Source organism: Aquarana catesbeiana, linkage group LG10, assembly GCF_042186555.1.
Source record: "Aquarana catesbeiana isolate 2022-GZ linkage group LG10, ASM4218655v1, whole genome shotgun sequence".
NCBI lineage: Eukaryota > Metazoa > Chordata > Amphibia > Anura > Ranidae > Aquarana > Aquarana catesbeiana.
The window spans coordinates 187,182,583-187,201,712 of record NC_133333.1 but is presented as its reverse complement, the minus strand read 5'-3'; the positions used below and the strand labels follow the sequence as shown (position 1 = coordinate 187,201,712).

General features: G+C 40.0%; 1 protein-coding gene across 1 annotated transcript in view; it reads right to left on the bottom strand.

Moving 5' to 3' along the window:
• Nucleotides 1–7,193: 7,193 nt before the first annotated feature.
• The window catches only part of LOC141111080 (probable pleckstrin homology domain-containing family N member 1), a 113,963-nt gene continuing 102,026 nt past the window's right edge, over nucleotides 7,194–19,130 (bottom strand). The window contains exon 13 of the mRNA XM_073603071.1: nucleotides 7,194–8,269. Coding sequence (XP_073459172.1) covers nucleotides 8,254–8,269 — 16 coding nt within the window. The 3' untranslated portion in view covers nucleotides 7,194–8,253. The remainder of the gene's footprint in view (nucleotides 8,270–19,130) is intronic.

The window sequence follows — 19,130 nt, the reverse complement described above, 5'->3', positions numbered from 1 at the left end:
ATGCAGTTACATTCAGTTATAAATACAGGTTTTTTATAGAGAACCATCTCTTAGTATAATAAATGAAGAGATATCAGGAATTAGGATGTCAGTCCATTGAATCTTCTTGGTCCATGGATGATGTGGCATAACGGCCTCTTTTGTGAGAATGATGATTCCCATTTTGTTCTGAAATTTTCTGGGTGCTGCCTGAAGGTGAAGATGATGCCATTCTTCTGCGTGTGGGAGTGTTGCTGCTTGTGGGTTCTGTCAGATTTAATTTTAAAAGGGTTTGTTGTAGTTCATCTGCTGATCTGCTTCTGTAAATTGTACCTTGGTAGTCTGACTGAAAAGGGGAAGCCCCATTGATACATAATGTTGTGGCGTTGCAGTTCCATTAGTTGGGGTTTCATGGATCGTCTTTTAGTAATAGTAAGTTGGGATAGGTCAGCAAAAATGTGATAATTGTGTCCTTGAAAATTAAGTTCCTTTTTTTCTCTTGCAGCAATTAGTATTTGTTCTTTCGTTCTGTAATAATGAAATTTTGTGATTATATCACGTGGGGGTCCATCTTTCTTTTTGGCTGTGAGGGCTCTGTGTACTCTGTCCAGTTCTAAACGTTCAATAGGGATATCTGGCTTTAGTTCTTGTAATAGAGCAGTAATAGTAGATTGCAGGTCTGTCACAGTTTCAGGTATTCCCCTTATGCGCAAGTTTGAACATCTGGCTCTATTTTCGTAATCTTCGAGCTTAGTTTGAAGTATTAAATTCTCTTCTTTTAATTGTTCCAATTCTGTTATATTTACTTGGGTTGTAATTTCAATTTCATCCATTTTTATTTCTAGGGCTGCGGTGCGGTTTCCCAACTCTCTTATTTCTTTGGTTAGGCTTTTTGTTATTTGGTCTGAGGTTTGTTTTAAAGCCTTATGAAGCATCTTTTCAAATTGTAATAATATTACTGGGGATGCTGAGGAGGCTTGTGGAGAAGTTTGTGAGAGGATTTGTTCTGTATCTGACTCAAATGGAGAGTCTTGCTGTGACATTTTCTGTCTGTGAGAGCGCCCTGATGCTGTATCTTGTGAGGTGACTGGAGCTGCTTTAGTTGCAGTGAGTGCCTGTGAGCTCTTTGTGAGGTGATTTTTATTTCTGCCACGGTTTCCTCCCAGTACCATATTTCCTGCCCAAACTTTCACAGTTTGTTCCCTGGGGCAAAAAGGTTCAAATGGATACCTTTTGAGCCTGCAGGCTCCGCTTTGTCCTTCTCTTCTCTCCTCAGCGGTGTGGAGCTCTTACAATGCATGTCTGCTCCGCTAGGCTCCGCCCATCTCCCCCCATGCATTATTTTTTAATTCCCTCCCACTCCTTTCTTCTTCATAAACTGAAGCAGAGTAACACAGAGTTTACTCTGCTCAGTTATCACAGGACAGGAGCGATCGTTAATGAACACTCTGTGTGTCCCATTCAGAAAAGAAAGTGGCTGGTAAATGACATACCGGCCCCTTTCTCCGCTCTCCATGCTGACAGATCTCCCCCCTCATAGCCCATAGGAGAGAAGTCAGCTGGCTGCGGGGGACGAGGGGGGGCGCAGGAGGAAGACACAGCAGGGCGGATGTGGAAGACACGGAGGGGGACAAGATAAAAAGGGGGTGGAGAACACGGGAGCTGGATGAGGAAGACATGGGAGACAGTCAGGGATGATCAGTGCAATGGAGACAGCTGTGAGCAGCGATCTCCCTGCATGGCTTTTCAGGTGCAAGCCACGGGAGGGAGAGGAGAAGCAGATGATGAAAAGGCATGCAGGGAGATCGGTACTCACAGCTGTCTCCGTTGCACCGATCACCCCCGACTGTCACTGGACATTCATGTGTGCAGATTGCAGGACTGTCAGGGGGCCGTGAGCACGCTCTACTTTTACCCAGAATGCGCTCTGCCTCTCCTGTGCACGCTCTGGCCAAGAGGAGTGTAGAGGTGGGTGGGAGTCTGCTGACATCATGACTCCGCCCACCGAGCACCGATAAAAGACACGCCAACTGAATCCGGAGTTTTTGGGGGCTCCAAACAGCTAAAGGGGAGACATTTGACAGGTAAGGATACATGCAGAAGGCATGTATATCCTTATAGTTCAGCACTATAGCAGTAGTTTATAATTGATGAGAGTGGGTTTACATCCACTTTAAGGCATTGTAGCTCAGGAAGCTATCTTGCTAAAGCACAATAAACCAATCAGATTGAAATGAAAAGGATGGCAGGCACCTCAATGAACTCACAGTGTGCCTGCGCTTTTTATAAATTTGCTAAATTGCTGGAATTCAGCTTTAACTGTTTGCTGTATGGTTGCTGTTGTTTTAGATCTATTTTGCTACCAGGGTATTGCATGTACATTTGCAATAATAATAAAAAAAAAAATTCCTAATGAAACTATTTTAGCATATGGTCAGGTTAAAAAAAGGGAGCGGGGGCTGACTTTCTGTTATGTGTATAGATAGGAATCAATCCTATCACAGTTTATGTAGCATATATTTTTGCCATAGCACAAAATGCTGAGTGTGGTAATAAAGCCAACACTGCTCATTACCCTGGTGACACCATACCTTTGGTGAAGAATGGGGATGGTTGTGGAGATCATTTTCTTCTGCAAGAATTGGGAAACTATTCAGGACTGAGGGCAGGATGGATGGAGCTAAATACAGTACAAGACAAATCTAAAGAAAACCTACTTCGAGGGACCCAAGACTAGGATGGAGTTTCACTTTCCTGCAGAACAATGAAAAAAAAGCTATATTAGAGGAATTTCAAGCAAATAATTTAAAGTGGACCTTTCTCCAGTTTTACTAAAAATCACAATGGCGTGCAGCTCTGTATGCTGATTTGAAATGATCCTTTATTATCACTTATTTGTCAAACAAACATTTTTTGCTATTACTTACAATTACTGTTTTTACGCTTCCTGATTTCTTGAACCACTGGGGATGAAACAAGGGCCTCTCTAATGTATCATGGGAAGGCTACATTATCAATACCTTCCCCTTCAGAGGAAGTGCACTGAGAGCTGTCCCAGGAGGCAGACCCAGAGCTTTAGGAAGTAAAGTGTGATCAATTCATCTGACCTTAGTGAAAATTGCAGAGGAAAAATGGGGAGGAAAAAAAAGTAAGGTATGCAACGAATAGAAAGCATGCAATTATTATTAATTTAAATATATTTCTCAATTGCCATAAAGGATTTAAATCAGCTTTGTAAGATAACTTTGCAAGCTCAGTTACTGCCTTGTAAATGTAGCTGTGCAGCACATAGACTGTGCAAAGAGCAGAGCTGTGTGTGGAACCTTGCAGGCCCTCCTACTACAGGCTGCTAATACAAAATTATAAAGACCAGTTACCCTGCACAAGGAGAGAGAGCAACAGTGACCAGTCCTTACTACTTACTACAGGAAAGTTCTGCACAGAAATTGTTTATGCTGGATTATTACATCAAATATGAAAGGACTATACAAAGTTTTAGGCAAGAATACACATGCCTTTTTGCTTGTATCTAGTCAATATTTGTTTAGCCCATTTTTCCATGCAACAAAATAGAGAAAAGACGAGTGGATACTTCCCTAATTTAAAGTTCAACTTCTTTATTTAAAAGCAAAAAAAAAGGTTGTTTACACACTTAAATCACTTTCTGAAGAATGCAACCACAAAACCAAAAAATAAGTGGAACACAAGGCCCTCCCTTCCTCTCCAGCAGTAATAAAGATAACTTGTAATGACTAAACCGATTTCTGATGTAACTAATATAACTACTACTTAAAACATCTGATGAACTGTGTCACAAATGGACTCACAGAAAAAACTTTGTTTTTGCTAAGGCCCTATTAAGTCCTTGTGATTTGTTTTTATAATGCACTAAAAAACCATATACAGTTCCCCCCTCCTCCCCCCTTTAAACTCCTTATCCTTCAATAACAAAAAAAAAAAAATATTTAAATAAAATCATTACCTAAAACCTATTCACAAATCATGTATAATATATATATATAGAAATGGTATTAGGGGGTGTGCTAGTGTAGGGTACGCCATCACAGCTGTGATAGAGAAGAACATACCAAAGAAAGGAAGATAGAATTTTAGGGTACCCAACATAGTCGATACAGAAAAAAACACTTCTTTTTTTTTTTTAATAACATATAGACATATAGATAAAAAAACATATGTTTGAGTGTAATACTTGCTTTATTGCCTTCTTATTCAAGACGTCCCAATCTGTGTATCCATGTATATGAAATGTATAAAAATGATCTCAGATAGGTGCAGGTTGGGGACTTCTTGAACAAGGAGGCAATATACCAATTGTTACTGCAAAACAGATGTTTTTTATTTATATATTTTAATGATTTATGTTATTATTAGAAAACAATTAATTCTATCAGTATTTACTATGTTGGGTAACTTAATAGTCTGTTTTCTTTTCTTTGGTTTGTTCTTCTTTAAACAAATATATACAATGTATAACACACTTAGATATGACAATTTAACATCTTATAGCGTGCCAAAGCCCTACAAATTAAGTTAAGTGACAAAACCAATGAATAAGTCCTTGATGAAGTGTACTGCATATATGTGTCTCTCTTCAATTCAGTAAAATATACGTAAGTCCACAAAAAAGTGCAATAGATACAGTATATGAATAGTCAATCTTCAAACCAGTGACTTATCCCTTTTATCCAGAAAATCTTCCAAAAACTTTTTTTTTCCACCTTGCGGCCCCTTCCACCAAAACACATTCCTATACATTTTGAGGATCCATTTACACAATAATATTGACCTCTTGAAGCAAATAAGCGTGTCTAACAGCGCTCATATCTTTTTATGCACATTACAGGAACCTCTCTCCACTTTTCAGCCCTGCTTATCAGATTCCAGAGATATGTATAATCATTTACAAAAGGGCATCTGGTTGTCTTATATTCTTATATAAAGAATTTAATCATTTATAATAAAATAGTAATCATTGTCTCCAGCAATTTAATGTGTCCTTATAGCAGTAAAGTGGATCCTAAATGAGAGAAACAAATTGAATGGTGTATTGATCAAATGTGTACTAAAATGTTCGAAGTTTGCTATGGGCAAAAAATATTTTTTGTATCATAGAAAATATTTTTGCAGTTAAGAGGAGTTGCCATGGGAGCGAAATTCACCCCTCGCATTGCGAATATATTTTTGGCCTGGGGGGAAAAAAGGACTATATTATTAATGGTAAATGGCCTAATATTTTGTTTTATAAAATATTTATTGATGATATTTTTATTATTTTGAAGGGACCACGAGAATCAGCTATATAATTTGTAAAAAGCCTGGATAACAATCCCTGTGTGATAACCTTTATGCGAAATGAGGATGGACAGTTAGTGAATTTTTGCATTTAGTAAACTTAAAACAAGAAGGAAAAATACTGTATGTAAGAAAACCTTTTTTTAACCATTTCAGCCCCAGAGTCATTTTTTGTGATACGGCACTGCGTCGCTTTAACTGACAATTGTGCAGTTGTGCGACGTTGTACCCAAACAAAATTGACATCCTTTATTTCCCACAAATAGAGCTTTCTTTTGGTGGTATTTGATCATCTGTGTGGTCTTTATTTTTTGCGCTATACACAAAAAAGACCGACAATTTAGAAAAACAAAATACATTATTTTGTACTTTTTGCTATAATAAATATCTCCAATTTTAAATAAAAAGCAAATTTTTTCCTCAGTTTAGTCCGATATGTATTCTCCTACATATTTTTTGTAATAGAAATCGCAATAAGCGAATATTGATTGGTTTGCGCAAAAGTTATAGCGTCTACAAAGTAGGGGAAAGATTTATGGCATTTTTATTTATTTTTTAATTTTTTTTTTTACTAGTAATGGCGGTGATCTGCGATTTTTATCGGGACTGTGGCGGACAGATCGGACCCTTTTGACACATTTTTGGGACCATTGACAATTATACAGCGATCAGTGCTATAAAAATGCACTGATTACTGTGTAACTGTCACTGGCAGAGAAGAGGTTAACACTAGGGGGAGATCAAGGGGTTACATGTGTTCCCTAGTGTGTGTTCTAACTGTAGGGGGATGGGACTGACTATAGGAGATGACAGATCATTGTTCCTAGCTAGTAGGAACTCACAATCTGCCTCTTCTCTCTTCACAGAACAGGGATTTGTGTGTTCACATACACGTCCCTGTTCTGGCTCTTGCCGGCCACGCACGTTGGCACCCCCGCAGTGCAGCGGGCACACGCCTGCTATCCCGCTTAAAGGAGCCGACATACAGCTACGTCGGTTCACAGGATTGTGCCAACCTGTAAATTTACAGACAGGAATAGTTAAATTACAATAGGGAGCTGTCTTCACCCAAAATAGATTAGAAATATCCCAAAGGGACAACTGGTGAGAATGAGGAGAAATTGCAGTAGGGTGTAGGATTATAGAGAACTGACAAACTTTTAATTAGGAAAATGCAAGGAAAAGGGATTTGAAAGATACAGATTGTAGGAAATAAAGAATAAGAAATAAGGTGGAGGGGGCGGATAGAAGGGACTTTCTAAAAGATAGGGAGAGATTAAAGGCAAAAAATGACTAAACTCCTCTTCATGCTGAGCCAGTCTACTGTAGTTCCCCAATGTCATCTTGTACTATGCAGAACCAGCAGTTCTGCTTTGTACATGGGAAAGTCAAGAGTCCATCCACTTCCTAGAGCATAGAGAATGGAGAAGAATGTAGCCTGCCAAGGGATCAAGGAAGATGGTATTCACCTTCATTCATCTTCCTCTAGACTATATGAGCAAACAATACTTTTTAGCCTCCCCTTTTTTTTTTCTTTCTCCCCCCCATTCTCTCCCTCCCCCCATCATTTTTCTTTTTCTTTCTTGGGTCTTGATTATTATTACGATACTACACTGTGCCTTATCGGTAAGCTGTGTTGACTGGCTTTCTTACTGTTTCTAATGTGACATGTATGAATTACTTGAGATATAATTATTGCTAGGCTCTTGTTTATTGTTGTATATTTTTTGTCCTAATTTGTCGGACTTTATACAGTATATCTTCTTGTATTACAGATGTATTCACATGTATACTGCTGTTTTATACAAATAAACATTCCTTCTGTTAAAAAAAAACTTTTTAGCATGGGTGGCCCCCACTGCAAGGCTAATTTTTAATGAAAAATTATACAGGGCCCATAAGAAAGAAAATAAAGATTTTTTTAATAACAAGTTTTAGTTTTTTTTTACAAAGTTTGCAGTCATAAACATTACATGTAAACCTATTTTTATTAATAGCAAAAACAGTAAAAATATAGCAATAACAACAAGAAAACATGTAAATTGAACACAAAAACATTTAAAATATATTCACAGATGTAATACCAGTAATTAACAACAGATATAGCTACACAAAATGTCTCTTGGGTGTGCAAAATATGGAACAAGACATCTCCTCATCATAAATAACACCTGGCATGAAGGCTACGGCTACACAGTTAGTTTATCTCTTTGCCATCAACAGATATTAATCAAATGTTGGAAGTCATCTCATTTACAATACACTAAAATCAATGTGATTCTAACAAGCTAACTTCCAGCAAACACTGATTAGTGCTAGAACAGCACGAAATGCGTTGACTTCTCTCTGCCCCCAGCAAGGTACAAAATGCATTGACTTCTCTCTGCCCCCAGCAAGGTATAGTCGTATCATTTCGTTTTATTATTTATAACAAAGGTGGAATAATTTCAGAGTGCATCCATCCGGACCTCTTTCCATTCACATTGTACAGCATGACGAGCTGGACTGGCACCCGAGCCAACAGTGTGTGGCCTCTGAGTCAGCAAACCCACCTACAGCTGTGTTCAGTTTATATTGATTGAAATCTACCAGTAGCAAAGAGATTTGAAGATGAACTCTGGGCAGATATTAAAGACATAAATTAATACAGCTTTGTAATCATTAATACAATTATTAAATGTATTCTTAAATACAAACAGTATAAGTACCGGAATGTGTCTTGGATTCATCCTTTTGCAGTTCATGTACAGCAAAGCTCAGATTGGGAGAGGGAGAAGCAGCACAAGGAGCCAGTCATTTGGGCTAAAATGCTTACAAAGGACATGCTGACAGGAGAAGCGACCAGAGTGAAAAAGAGATGAGCTTATCAGTCTGCTGCTTGTCCTTTCAATGTTCAGTCACGGAATAGTAGAAGACCTGTAAGTGTTATTCCTCCTGTGCCAGAGAGAGCTGTGCTGTGTGTCAGAGCTGTGGAAATCTTAGGATCGGATAAACAGAAACATAAATCCTTTGGTAGGTAAAACAGATCTGATAAATGTATTTCATCTGTGTATTTGGCGGTTCCACTAGATTTTGTTGTTAATCTTATTAGTAGTAGCCTTAAGCTTAGTCTTGCAAATTTACAAATGTATTGGATTCCTGAGATATAAGCTTATACAAAAATAAGGAGATGCAAAATGCAGTAATCCATCACAACCAATTCAATTTTAGTTTGCTAAAGGCTTATTAGTAAAATATGCATAATGTTAAATAAAACAAAAATCCTTAATATAAAAGAATTCATTGCAGAAATGAACTCTACTTCTACTCTTGAAAAAATTCTAGAAAAATCACATAGGTTTCCATTACAAAAACAAAACAAAGTACAGATGAATTCAGGTTCCCTTACTATGAGTCACCGGTAAGGTGCCTTATCATATCTAATTGACTATGCTCACTGACCACAGTCTAAAAAAAATGATCTTTGGGAAAATGTTATATCTTGACTTTACAATAGTTTGGCAGTTTCTTTGTAGTCTAAATGAGTATTCTAGAAGTCAAACCTAGATGTAAGGGGGACATTGATGTGCTCTTCTGGATGTAAATGGGAAATCTTTATAAACCCTGATGTTTTTCGGCCTGTGATTATTTGTAAGTATGTTGCCCCTAGACTGAAACGTTTGGTGACCCCAACCATATATTATGCAAATAGAGTTCATAACAGCTTATAACCAATAGCATGGAGATACCGGTGCACACTGTATTCAACTCCGATATAAGGTAAATGAAAAACTGGCTTCAGCTCAGATCTGAGACCATCGGTTACGCCCCAGGGAGATGTTTAACCTACATTGGGCTTAATTAATTAAAAGATGAAGCCCAATGTGGGTAAAACATGTCAGAGGGGCATATCCGATGAGCTGGGACCTGAGCTGAAGCCAGTTTTTCATTTACCTTATATTGGAGTTGAATACAGTGGTACCTGCAAGCTATATTATACTTTGGAGTGAAACGTCCTCTATCTCTGACTGACACTGCAGGCTTGGAGCAACGCCGATCTGTTATGGAGCTTATAATTAAGGTTATCTAGAGTAGCTATTGCATTGACACATTTTTTAGTTATGGTGACACTGCAGACCCAACAAATAATAGTCTGGACCTTACACATTCTCCATTTGCTCCTGCTCTTCTGCCTGGGAAGCGAATGCTATTGCTGCCTGGCTCTTGTAGGGATATACATCTCAACCCAAGCCCTCTTCCACATCAAGCTATTCCAGTGACCCACTTTATACCTCTTCTTCTCACAAGGTTTTGTGGTGGACTATCTCGGTACTGATACACAGAAAAATAAATTTTGGATAAAAATGTAATGATTTATTACATATAAAAGGACATACATAGATCACTTTAAAAAGGTTTTAAAAAACAGTATACAAATACTCAAAGGTTTCCCCAAGAGATATCTGTTTATGGAGTTTTTCTCATAGATTAACCAGACCTCTGCTAGTTTCATGGTACATAGACTGCTTCATCAGGAGGAATAATCTATAATCTAAACCTATATAAGGGGGGTTTTAATCTCCATAGGAGTGGGGGTAAAGAGAGAGAGAACTAAAAGGAAAGAAAGCCTCATAGCGTCAATCCATCAACTAGAACAAGTGCATAAAGCCTCTTTGGGAAATAATAGGCCCATATTACATCAATTGATAATTAAAAGAGAAGAGTTAAAGGACTTACTGGAAAAAGAAGCACATAAGGTTTTGAACAAGCACCTAAAAGAAAGATTCCAGTGGGGTAATAAGGTTGGGAAACACTTGGCAGCAATTGTAAGGAAGAAAAAAAATGAGAACTTTATAGAGAAGATTAAAAATAAAAATGGTGAAATGAGGTATACTTTCAAGGAGATAGGTGAAGAATTCAGACAATACTTTACTGCCCTCTATTCGGTAGGACAGAGGGAACAGAATGGGGAAGAGTTGGAGGAGAAGGCGAGAGACTTTTTAGAAGGGGCAGGTCTCCCTAAATTGTCGGAATACGACACTATGGAGTTAGAAAGACCGTTAACAGTAGAATAGATAAGCCTGGCCCTGAAATCGTCTCCCCCGGGCAAGAGTCCGGGGCCGGACGGTTTCAAAGCCAGTTTTTATAAAAAATTTAAAGAGTCGCTGCTCCCGAGGCTTTGCAAGGTCTGGAATGGCCTTGGGAAACAGGGTGAAATGTGCAGGGATGCGTTAACAGCTGCAGTGATGCTTATCCCTAAAGAGGGGAAGGACCGCACCCTGTGCTCAAGCTTTAGGCCGATCACGCTGTTAAACGCAGATGTTAAATTATATGCAAAGGTACTGGCGCTTAGGCTCAAGGGAAAAATTCCCCAACTGGTCCATCCGGATCAGGTAGGATTTGTCCCAGGGAGAGAGGGCAGAGACAACGGGGTGCGGTCTCTTCTCATAATGGAGGCCATGAAACTAAACGGGTCCCCTGGTCTACTTCTGTCGATAGATGCCGAGAAGGCGTTCGACAGAGTAGACTGGGGGATCATGTTCAAAACCCTAGCAGTAATGGGTATAGGGCCTACTATGCTAAAATGGATTAAAATACTTTATAATCTACCAACAGCATATGTGAAAGTTAACAATGTAGCCTCTGCGCAGTTCACTATGAAAAACGGGACCAGACAAGGATGCCCGCTGTCCCCGCTCCTCTTCGTCCTAACTTTAGAGCCATTACTGACTACTATCCGAAAAAACCCGGATATTAGCGGTTGCATAGTGGGTAAGGAGGAGCATAAATTGGCTGCTTTTGCCGATGATGTTCTTTTTTACATCACCAAACCCAGAATTACGATCCCCAATTTACTAGCTACAATAAAGAAATTTAGTGAGCTGTCAAATTAAAAATTAATATTGAAAAATCTGAAGCTTTAAAAATTAAGATAAGCAGGAAGTGGCTAGACTTAGCAAGATATTTCGTTTCCCTTGGAGGGATAAAATTAAGTATCTAGGAGTAAAGCTTGCTGGTTCCATCAGGAAGATATTTCAGCTTAACTTCATCCCTTTCCTAGATGAAATCAGAGCAGAAATAAGAAGAATCTCACATCGCCCGGTCTCATGGATAGGGCGAATTAACATAGTTAAAATTGTGCTAGCCCCTAAGGTGCTCTACAAAATACAGATGCTTCCGATTCCTCTACCCCAAATTTACTTTAGAACATTAAATATATGACAGTAATTCCGCGCTTAGGAATATAGAGACAAGGAAAGACTGCTGCCCCCCTATAAATGAAAATCGCCTAGGTGAAATCCAAAATGTAAAAAAGTTTTGAACAGGGGAATTGACGCTGTCCGGCTATATGTGCATAATTGGTGATTCATACAAGTGCAAAAAAGAATAAAAAATGCGTGTAAAAAGTATTAATAATATTGTGCGTGTACCAAATGTATTGCAAAAACTAAGGTATATCAAGTGCAAACAAAACACCTGACAGGTGTGATGTAATAAAGTGCAACGTGCTCCTGAAATATATGTAAATATGCTATTATCTTGATATATACCAGATATCTGTCTGTGTATAGGGGAAAGTGCCCACAAATGCAATCTACAAACAATTATGGCAATCAAAACAGTATTTAGCAATACAAGCAAACAGTTTTAGCAATAAAAATAAAAATAGAAATAAAAATAGAGATCCCCAACATATGTGCATAAAAAGTCCAAAATTGAAAAAATGAGAAAAAAACAAAAGCTTATAGAAAGTAAGTGTCCAAAATCAAAGTCAAAAAGGTGTGTCTTTCTGGTGAAGAAAAATGTGGTCTCAGCATTAACTGTTATTATCCCCGTCCTTCACTGCACCCCCACTCGTGCTTACACTCACCGGACTGCCCAACCCCTGCAGGGGTAAAAGGCATATGTAGAAAATCCTGCGATGGCGAATCCAGGAAGTGATCCTCCGTCTGGGGGTGTTTTATCCTCCTCTGATTTGTTAGTATCCCCAATAACAAGCATCCATATGAAGTGAGAAAAGAAAAGACTTCATAGCGTGAATCCGAAAAAATTGGAGTTTATTTATAAAAGCCCATAACAAATATGGTAAAAGTGGTTAAAACAGTGTTAAAACACCGGAGTTGACAATGCTCCAACAGCCGGCTCACAGCTGTTGGGCAGCGTGGTGTGGCGTGCGTTCCACTGCCCGTCAGCTAGAAACCGGAACAAATACAAGCTCACAAGCTCAAACAAGGCGCGCCTCAGATGACGTCTTGATGATGAAACGCGTAAGCGTGGCCTCGTGATACGCACACGTCTGCGTCTCTCTGCTTGAGCTTGTGTTTGTTCTGGTTTCTAGCTGACGGGCGGTGGAACGCACGCCACACCACGCTGCCCAACAGCTGTGAGCCGGCTATTGGAGCATTGTCAGCTCCGGTGTTTTAACACTGTTTTAACCACTTTTATCATATTTGTTATGGGCTTTTATAAATAAACTCCAATTTTTTCGGATTCACGCTATGAAGTCTTTTCTTTTCTCACTTCATATGGATGCTTGTTATTGGGGATACTAACACATCAGAGGAGGATAAAACACCCTCGGACGGAGGATCACTTCCTGGATTCGCCATCGCAGGATTTTCTACATATGCCTTTTACCCCTGCAGGGGTTGGGCAGTCCGGTGAGTGTAAGCACGAGTGGGGGTGCAGTGAAGGACGGGGATAATAACAGTTAATGCTGAGACCACGTTTTTCTTCACCAGAAGGACACACTTTTAGGACTTTGATTTTGGACACTTACTTTCTATAAGCTTTTGTTTTTTTCTCATTTTTTCAATTTTGGACTTTTTATGCACATATGTTGGGGATCTCTATTTTTATTTCTATTTTTATTTTTATTGCTAAAACTGTTTGCTTGTTTTGTTAAATACTGTTTTGATTGCCATAATTGTTTGTAGGTTGCATTTGTGGGCACTTTCCCCTATACACAGACAGATATCTGATATATATCAAGATAATAGCATATTTACATATATTTTAGGAGCACGTTGCACTTTATTACATCACACCTGTCAGGTGTTTTGTTTGCACTTGATATACCTTAGTTTTTGCAATACATTTGGTACACGCACAATATTATTAATACTTTTTACACGCATTTTTTATTCTTTTTTGCACTTGTATGAATCACCAATTATGCACATATAGCCGGACAGCGCCAATTCCCCTGTTCAAAACTTTTTTACTTTAGAACATTAATAGATTTAATAAATAGATATGTATGGAAGAAGAAGAGACCCAGGATAGCGTACACAGTGATGAGTAGAGAAAAAGCACAGGGAGGGTTGGGCATCCCAGATTTAAGAAACTATCACAAAGCAATTGTATTAGCAAGGGCACTAGATTGGGCAAAGGGAAGTGTTAATAAAAGATGGGTCAATTTAGAAATGAGTTTAAGTAATGTAAGATTAAATCACATGATTTGGAATCCCCCGCAACATAGGAATTTAGGAGTAGACACACACGTTTTAACTCACCTCACATTGAAAATATGGGATCAGATTCACCGCACTAGGAAGTGGGAGTATAATTCTCCCTTAATTTATTTAAAGGATAACACATATTTTCCCCCGGGGATGGAGGAAGTGGGAGGTAACTGGATTTTGAACAGAGAAGCACAATTAAAGGATATTATCAATAGGGGAAAAATCTGCACATATAAGGAATTAGTAATAAAAAGGGATTTATTGAAGGTAAACGGGTGGCGATACGGGCAGCTCGAACACTTTGTCAAAAGTGTACCGGGTTCCTTGAGGGATGAAGCAGACTATAGACCAATGGAGAAACTATTCTGCAGGGCCACAGCAAAGAGAAATATCTCGGCAGTATATAAAATATTGATAAATCATGAGGGGGAGATAGCACCGCCTTTCATTAAAAAATGGGAAGAGGATTTGGGAGTCAGATGTGAGAAAAGATGGGTAGGGAGCATCTTGGGGGCAACGCATAACACAGCAGTAGATATGAAAACGAATGAGACCAGTTACAAATGCTTGGCCAGGTGGTACATGACTCCAATCAAAATAAGCAAATTTAATCCTGATAGATCGCCAGAATGCTGGAGAGGGTGTAAGGCCCCGGGAACAATGGCGCACTTATGGTGGGAATGCCCAAAAATCCAAATCTTTGGCGGGAGGTGATCAAATTGATCGAAGAGATAACGGGTAAGGTTATCCAGATGGACCCGTGGGTTCTGTTTGTTCCATAGGTTGGAGGGCAGCATGAGAAGATATAAAACCTCGCTAATACCAGTGCTTCTAAACTCCGCAAAGAGCGTAATCCCAAGAAAATGATGGAGGGTCTGGGGATTAGGGATTGGATTTTAAGTATTAATGAAATTTACACTATGGAAAATACTGAGGCAATTGATTCATCAGATAGGAATCAAGTAGAAAGGGGAGGTAGATGGGCCAGATGGGAAGCCTTTAAAAGATCTGAGAGTTTTGCCGAAGCCTTTTTGTAACAATACAAATATAGAGAATATTCTTCTTTATCAGGGTTATTTGAATGAGATTAATCTTCGGGAGGTGGGGGGGGCTGGTGGGTAGAGGTGGGATATTTTTTTGGGGATTCATATGGTTGTCTTTGATTTGTATATTTGGTAGATTGTTTTACCCCCTTGAAAAAGGGTTTTGTTTATGCATTTACTATATGAAAATTTAAAAAAGGAATTAAAAAAAAAAAAGGAGGAATAATCTATAAAACAAACGATCAAATAAAACACAAGAACACATAATCAAAGAATTACAGAAGCATTATATACCCGTAGTTATCGGCGTATAACACGCACAGGCGTATAACACGCACATTCATTTTAAGAGGGAAGTTTCAGGAAAAAAACTTAAATTTAAATAAGGAACTTTGAAGTAAAATAAGGGTCAGTGCCCATCTGCAGCCTCACCATTGCCATCAATGCAGTCTCATCAGTCCACATCAATGCAGCCTCACCATTGCCATCAGTGCAGCCTGATCGATGCCCATCTGCAGCCCAGAGGGGACAGGGAGGGGGGCGGGATGAGCGCTGACAGATTGCATATAGTGAGAATCTCCTATGATAGACAGAACAGTGGTCCAATGGCGGCCCAGGAGACAGGAGTTCCTATTACAGAGGCCGCCAAGTAAACAGGAGATTCTCACTGTATGTAATCTGACGGTGCTTGTCCTGCCCCCCCTCCCTGTCCCCTCCGAGGCAGCTAAAACTGAAGTATTGGCGTATAACACGCACGCACTATTTGCACCCAATTTTCATGGTGAAAAAGTGAGTGTTATACGCCAATAAATACAGTATATTATGCTTCTGTAATTCTTTGATTACTGTATGTGTTCTTGTGTTTTATTTGATCATTTGTTTTATACATTATTCCTCCTGACAAAGCGGTCTATGTACCGTGAAACTAGTAGAGGACTGGTTAATCTATGAGAAAAACTCCATCAACAGATATCTCTTGGGGAAACCTTTAAGTATTTGTATACTGTTTTTTGGAACTTTTTTAATGTGATCTATGTATGTCCTTTTATATGTAATAAATTGTTTATTTTTTATCCAAGATTTATTGTTCTGTGTATCAGTACCAAGATAGTCCACCACAAAACCTTGTGGGTTGGAGTATATGTTTGGCCAGTCTCAGCAACTGTCCTCACGTTCCCATCCCTTCCCTTTCCTCCTATATCATTTTGGATGGTGATACTTTTTTATGCCTAGGTTTAGGCCTTGTTTTTTGAGGCTATGCTCAAAAAATGTCCTATTTCTTATACCCCTTCTATCAGATTTTACAATTCTGCAGATGAGACAAAACTATGAAACCCCATTTATATGTCTGGAGGAGATGATCAAAGTGGACATACTCAAGGAAGAGGAATCTGGGGACAACTCAGCAAGGAGATACATGTAAACAATAACAGAAGTACAGAAACCTGGGAGTAAATGTTAATGTGCTTGGGGAAGTGCTTGGGCCTATGCATTCTTCCCTTAAAGTGTTACTAAACCCAGGACCCTGCATTCACTATATATGGTCTCCAACAGTACACAGAACATGGAAATGCAATTATTTTACTAAATATAAACTGTTAAATACCTTTTCTCATCTGCGGTATATACAACCCCTGGCAAAAAGTATGTAATCACCACTCTTGGAAAATGTTCATTCAATTGTTTAACCACTTCAACGCAGGGCACTTTCGCACCTTCCCGCACAGGCCAATTTTCAACTTTCAGTGCTGTCACTTTTTAAATGACAATTGCGCGGTCATGATACAGTGTACCCAAACTAAATTTTTATCATTTTGTTCCCACAAATAGAGCTTTCTTTTGGTGGTAAATTTGATCACCTCGGCTTTTATCTGTTGCTATACGAATAAAAAAAGACCGAAAATTTTGAAGAAAAAAAAGTTTTTCTTTGTTTTTGTTATAACATTTTGTAAATAAGTAAGTTTTCTCCTTCACTGATGGGCACTGATAAGATGGCACCGATGAGGTAGCACCAATGAGATGGCACTGATGGGCATTGATAGGCAGCACTGATGGGCACTGATGTGCACTGAAAGGCGGCACTGATGGGCATTGATGGCTGTCACTGATAAATTTCACAGATAGGCATCACTGGTGGCACTGGCACTGGCAGGCATTTTTCATTGGCACTGATTGGCAGCTGCCTAGGCACTGATTGACATTTCCCTGGTGGTCTAGGGTGGCATACCTGGTGGTCCAGTGTGGTGGCCATCCCTGGTGGTCCTGAGTGGGCATCCGCGAGGGGGGCTGTGCTGAAAAAACAAACAGCACAGACCCCCCCTGTCAGGGGAGCAGCCGATCGGCTCTCCTCTACTCACGTCTGTCAGATGCAAGTGAGGAAAAGTCGATCACTGGCTCTTCCTGTTTACATCGTGATCAGCCATGATTGGACACGGTCTATCAAAGACTCTTTACCTAGATCGGAGTTGCGGCGTGTCAGACTAACATGCCACAACGTCCATCTCCGCGATGCGCGCCTCCGGAGGCTCGCAGCAGCTTGTTATCCTGACCACATCACATAACATCCGGTCAGGATAACACAACCACTTTGCCGACGTCATTTTGCTTTAATTGGAACGACACCAAGCAAAAGTTTCAGCATCATCACCCTGCCCAATGCAGATTCGTAATTCATTGCTGAATGTCAGTTTCATCCAGTCTACATAATTAAACAATTGAATGAACATTTTCCAAGAGTGGTGATTCCATATTTTTTGCCAGGGGTTGTAGCAGTCTTGTGACTTCTATCATTCCCAGCTGAGCACTGGTTCAAGCTCGTAGCAGGAGTTTTCATTCTCCTCTGACTGTCCTATGAGGCTGCAGGACCCCTGACCCTCTGTCTGGACAGTGCTGATTGGCCCTGTGCCAATCACATGAACCCTCCGAAGACAAAAAAAAATCTCTAGCATTACACACCTAACTGAGCATGTGCAGAGTGCCCCCAAGGCTCTGTACTATCAGGAGATGGATTGGGGACTGTGGAAGAAGGGGAGGATCAGAGAAGACATGACCAGACATCCATAGGTGTCCACAGTCTATTGCATTAGGGTGTGCACCCCAAAGCTCAAACACACATGCCATTCTCTTTAGCCTCAGCTGCTCAGCACAAAGGGAAGTGCTCTGTGCTGAGTTTACTCTGCTTCAATTATGATTGAACACAGTGAGTGTGTTCACTGTGTTCATTTAGAAAAGGAAGGCGCTGGTAAATTACATATTTACTAGCTCCTTCCTCCACTCTCCACCCTTAAAACATTCCCTGCAGCAGCTGGGGGGAGAGGAGGGAAGCCAGCAGCACTGCGGTGAGGTGTGCCCAACACGGGGGAAACCCGGACAGTAGGGGATTCGGCACTGCAGATAGTGATTAGGGCATGCCCAGGCACACCTGACACACCCTCTGCTCACGCCTATGCAAACAGCCTTTTTACACAATGCAGAGGATTAACCCCTTAGGTTCCACAGTAAGTATAACAAGCATGCTTTACTGCATATTCAGACTGATTACTGATACTGTTGTGGGTTTAGTAACAGTTTAATCCTGCCCTACCTGTAATGTATTTCTGTACTGCACAGCTATATGCTGTGCTATGGCAACTGACACAATAGAAAGACACAGCCTTCTTCTCCACCGTGGCTGCAATCACTTTGTTTAACCGCTTCCGGACCAGCTGCCGCAGTTATGCAGCGGCAGGTTGGCTCCCCTGCGCGAAACCACATAGCTGTACGTTGGCTCGCGGGGTCCGGATAGCAGGCGCATGCGCATGCATAGCAGGGGTGCCGATGCTCGTGGCTGATGGTCGCGATGACCGCCGGCCACGAGCGACCGTGACCAGGGGACACAGAACAGGGACGAGTGTGTGTAAACACACACTTTCCTGTTCTGTTCTGACAGGAGTGACAGATCGTGTGTTCCTATTGGCTAGGAACCACAATCCCTCCTTCAGTTAGAATCACGTAGCAGGGAACACAGTTAACCCCTTCACCGCCCTCTAGTGTTAACCCCTTCATTGCCAGTGACATTTTTACAGTAATCAATGCATTTTTAATCGCACTGATCGCTATATTAATGCCAATGGTTCCAAAAATGTGTCAAAATTGTCCGATGTGTCCGCCATAATATCGCAGTCATGATAAAAATCGTAGATCGTCGCCATTACTAGTAAAAAAAAAAAAATAATAATAAAAATGCTATAAATCTATCCCCTATTTTGTAGACACTATAACTTTTGCGCAAACCAATCAATATACGCTAATTGCGATTTTTTTTTTTAATAAAAATATGTAGAAGAATACATATCGGCCTAAACTGAGAAAA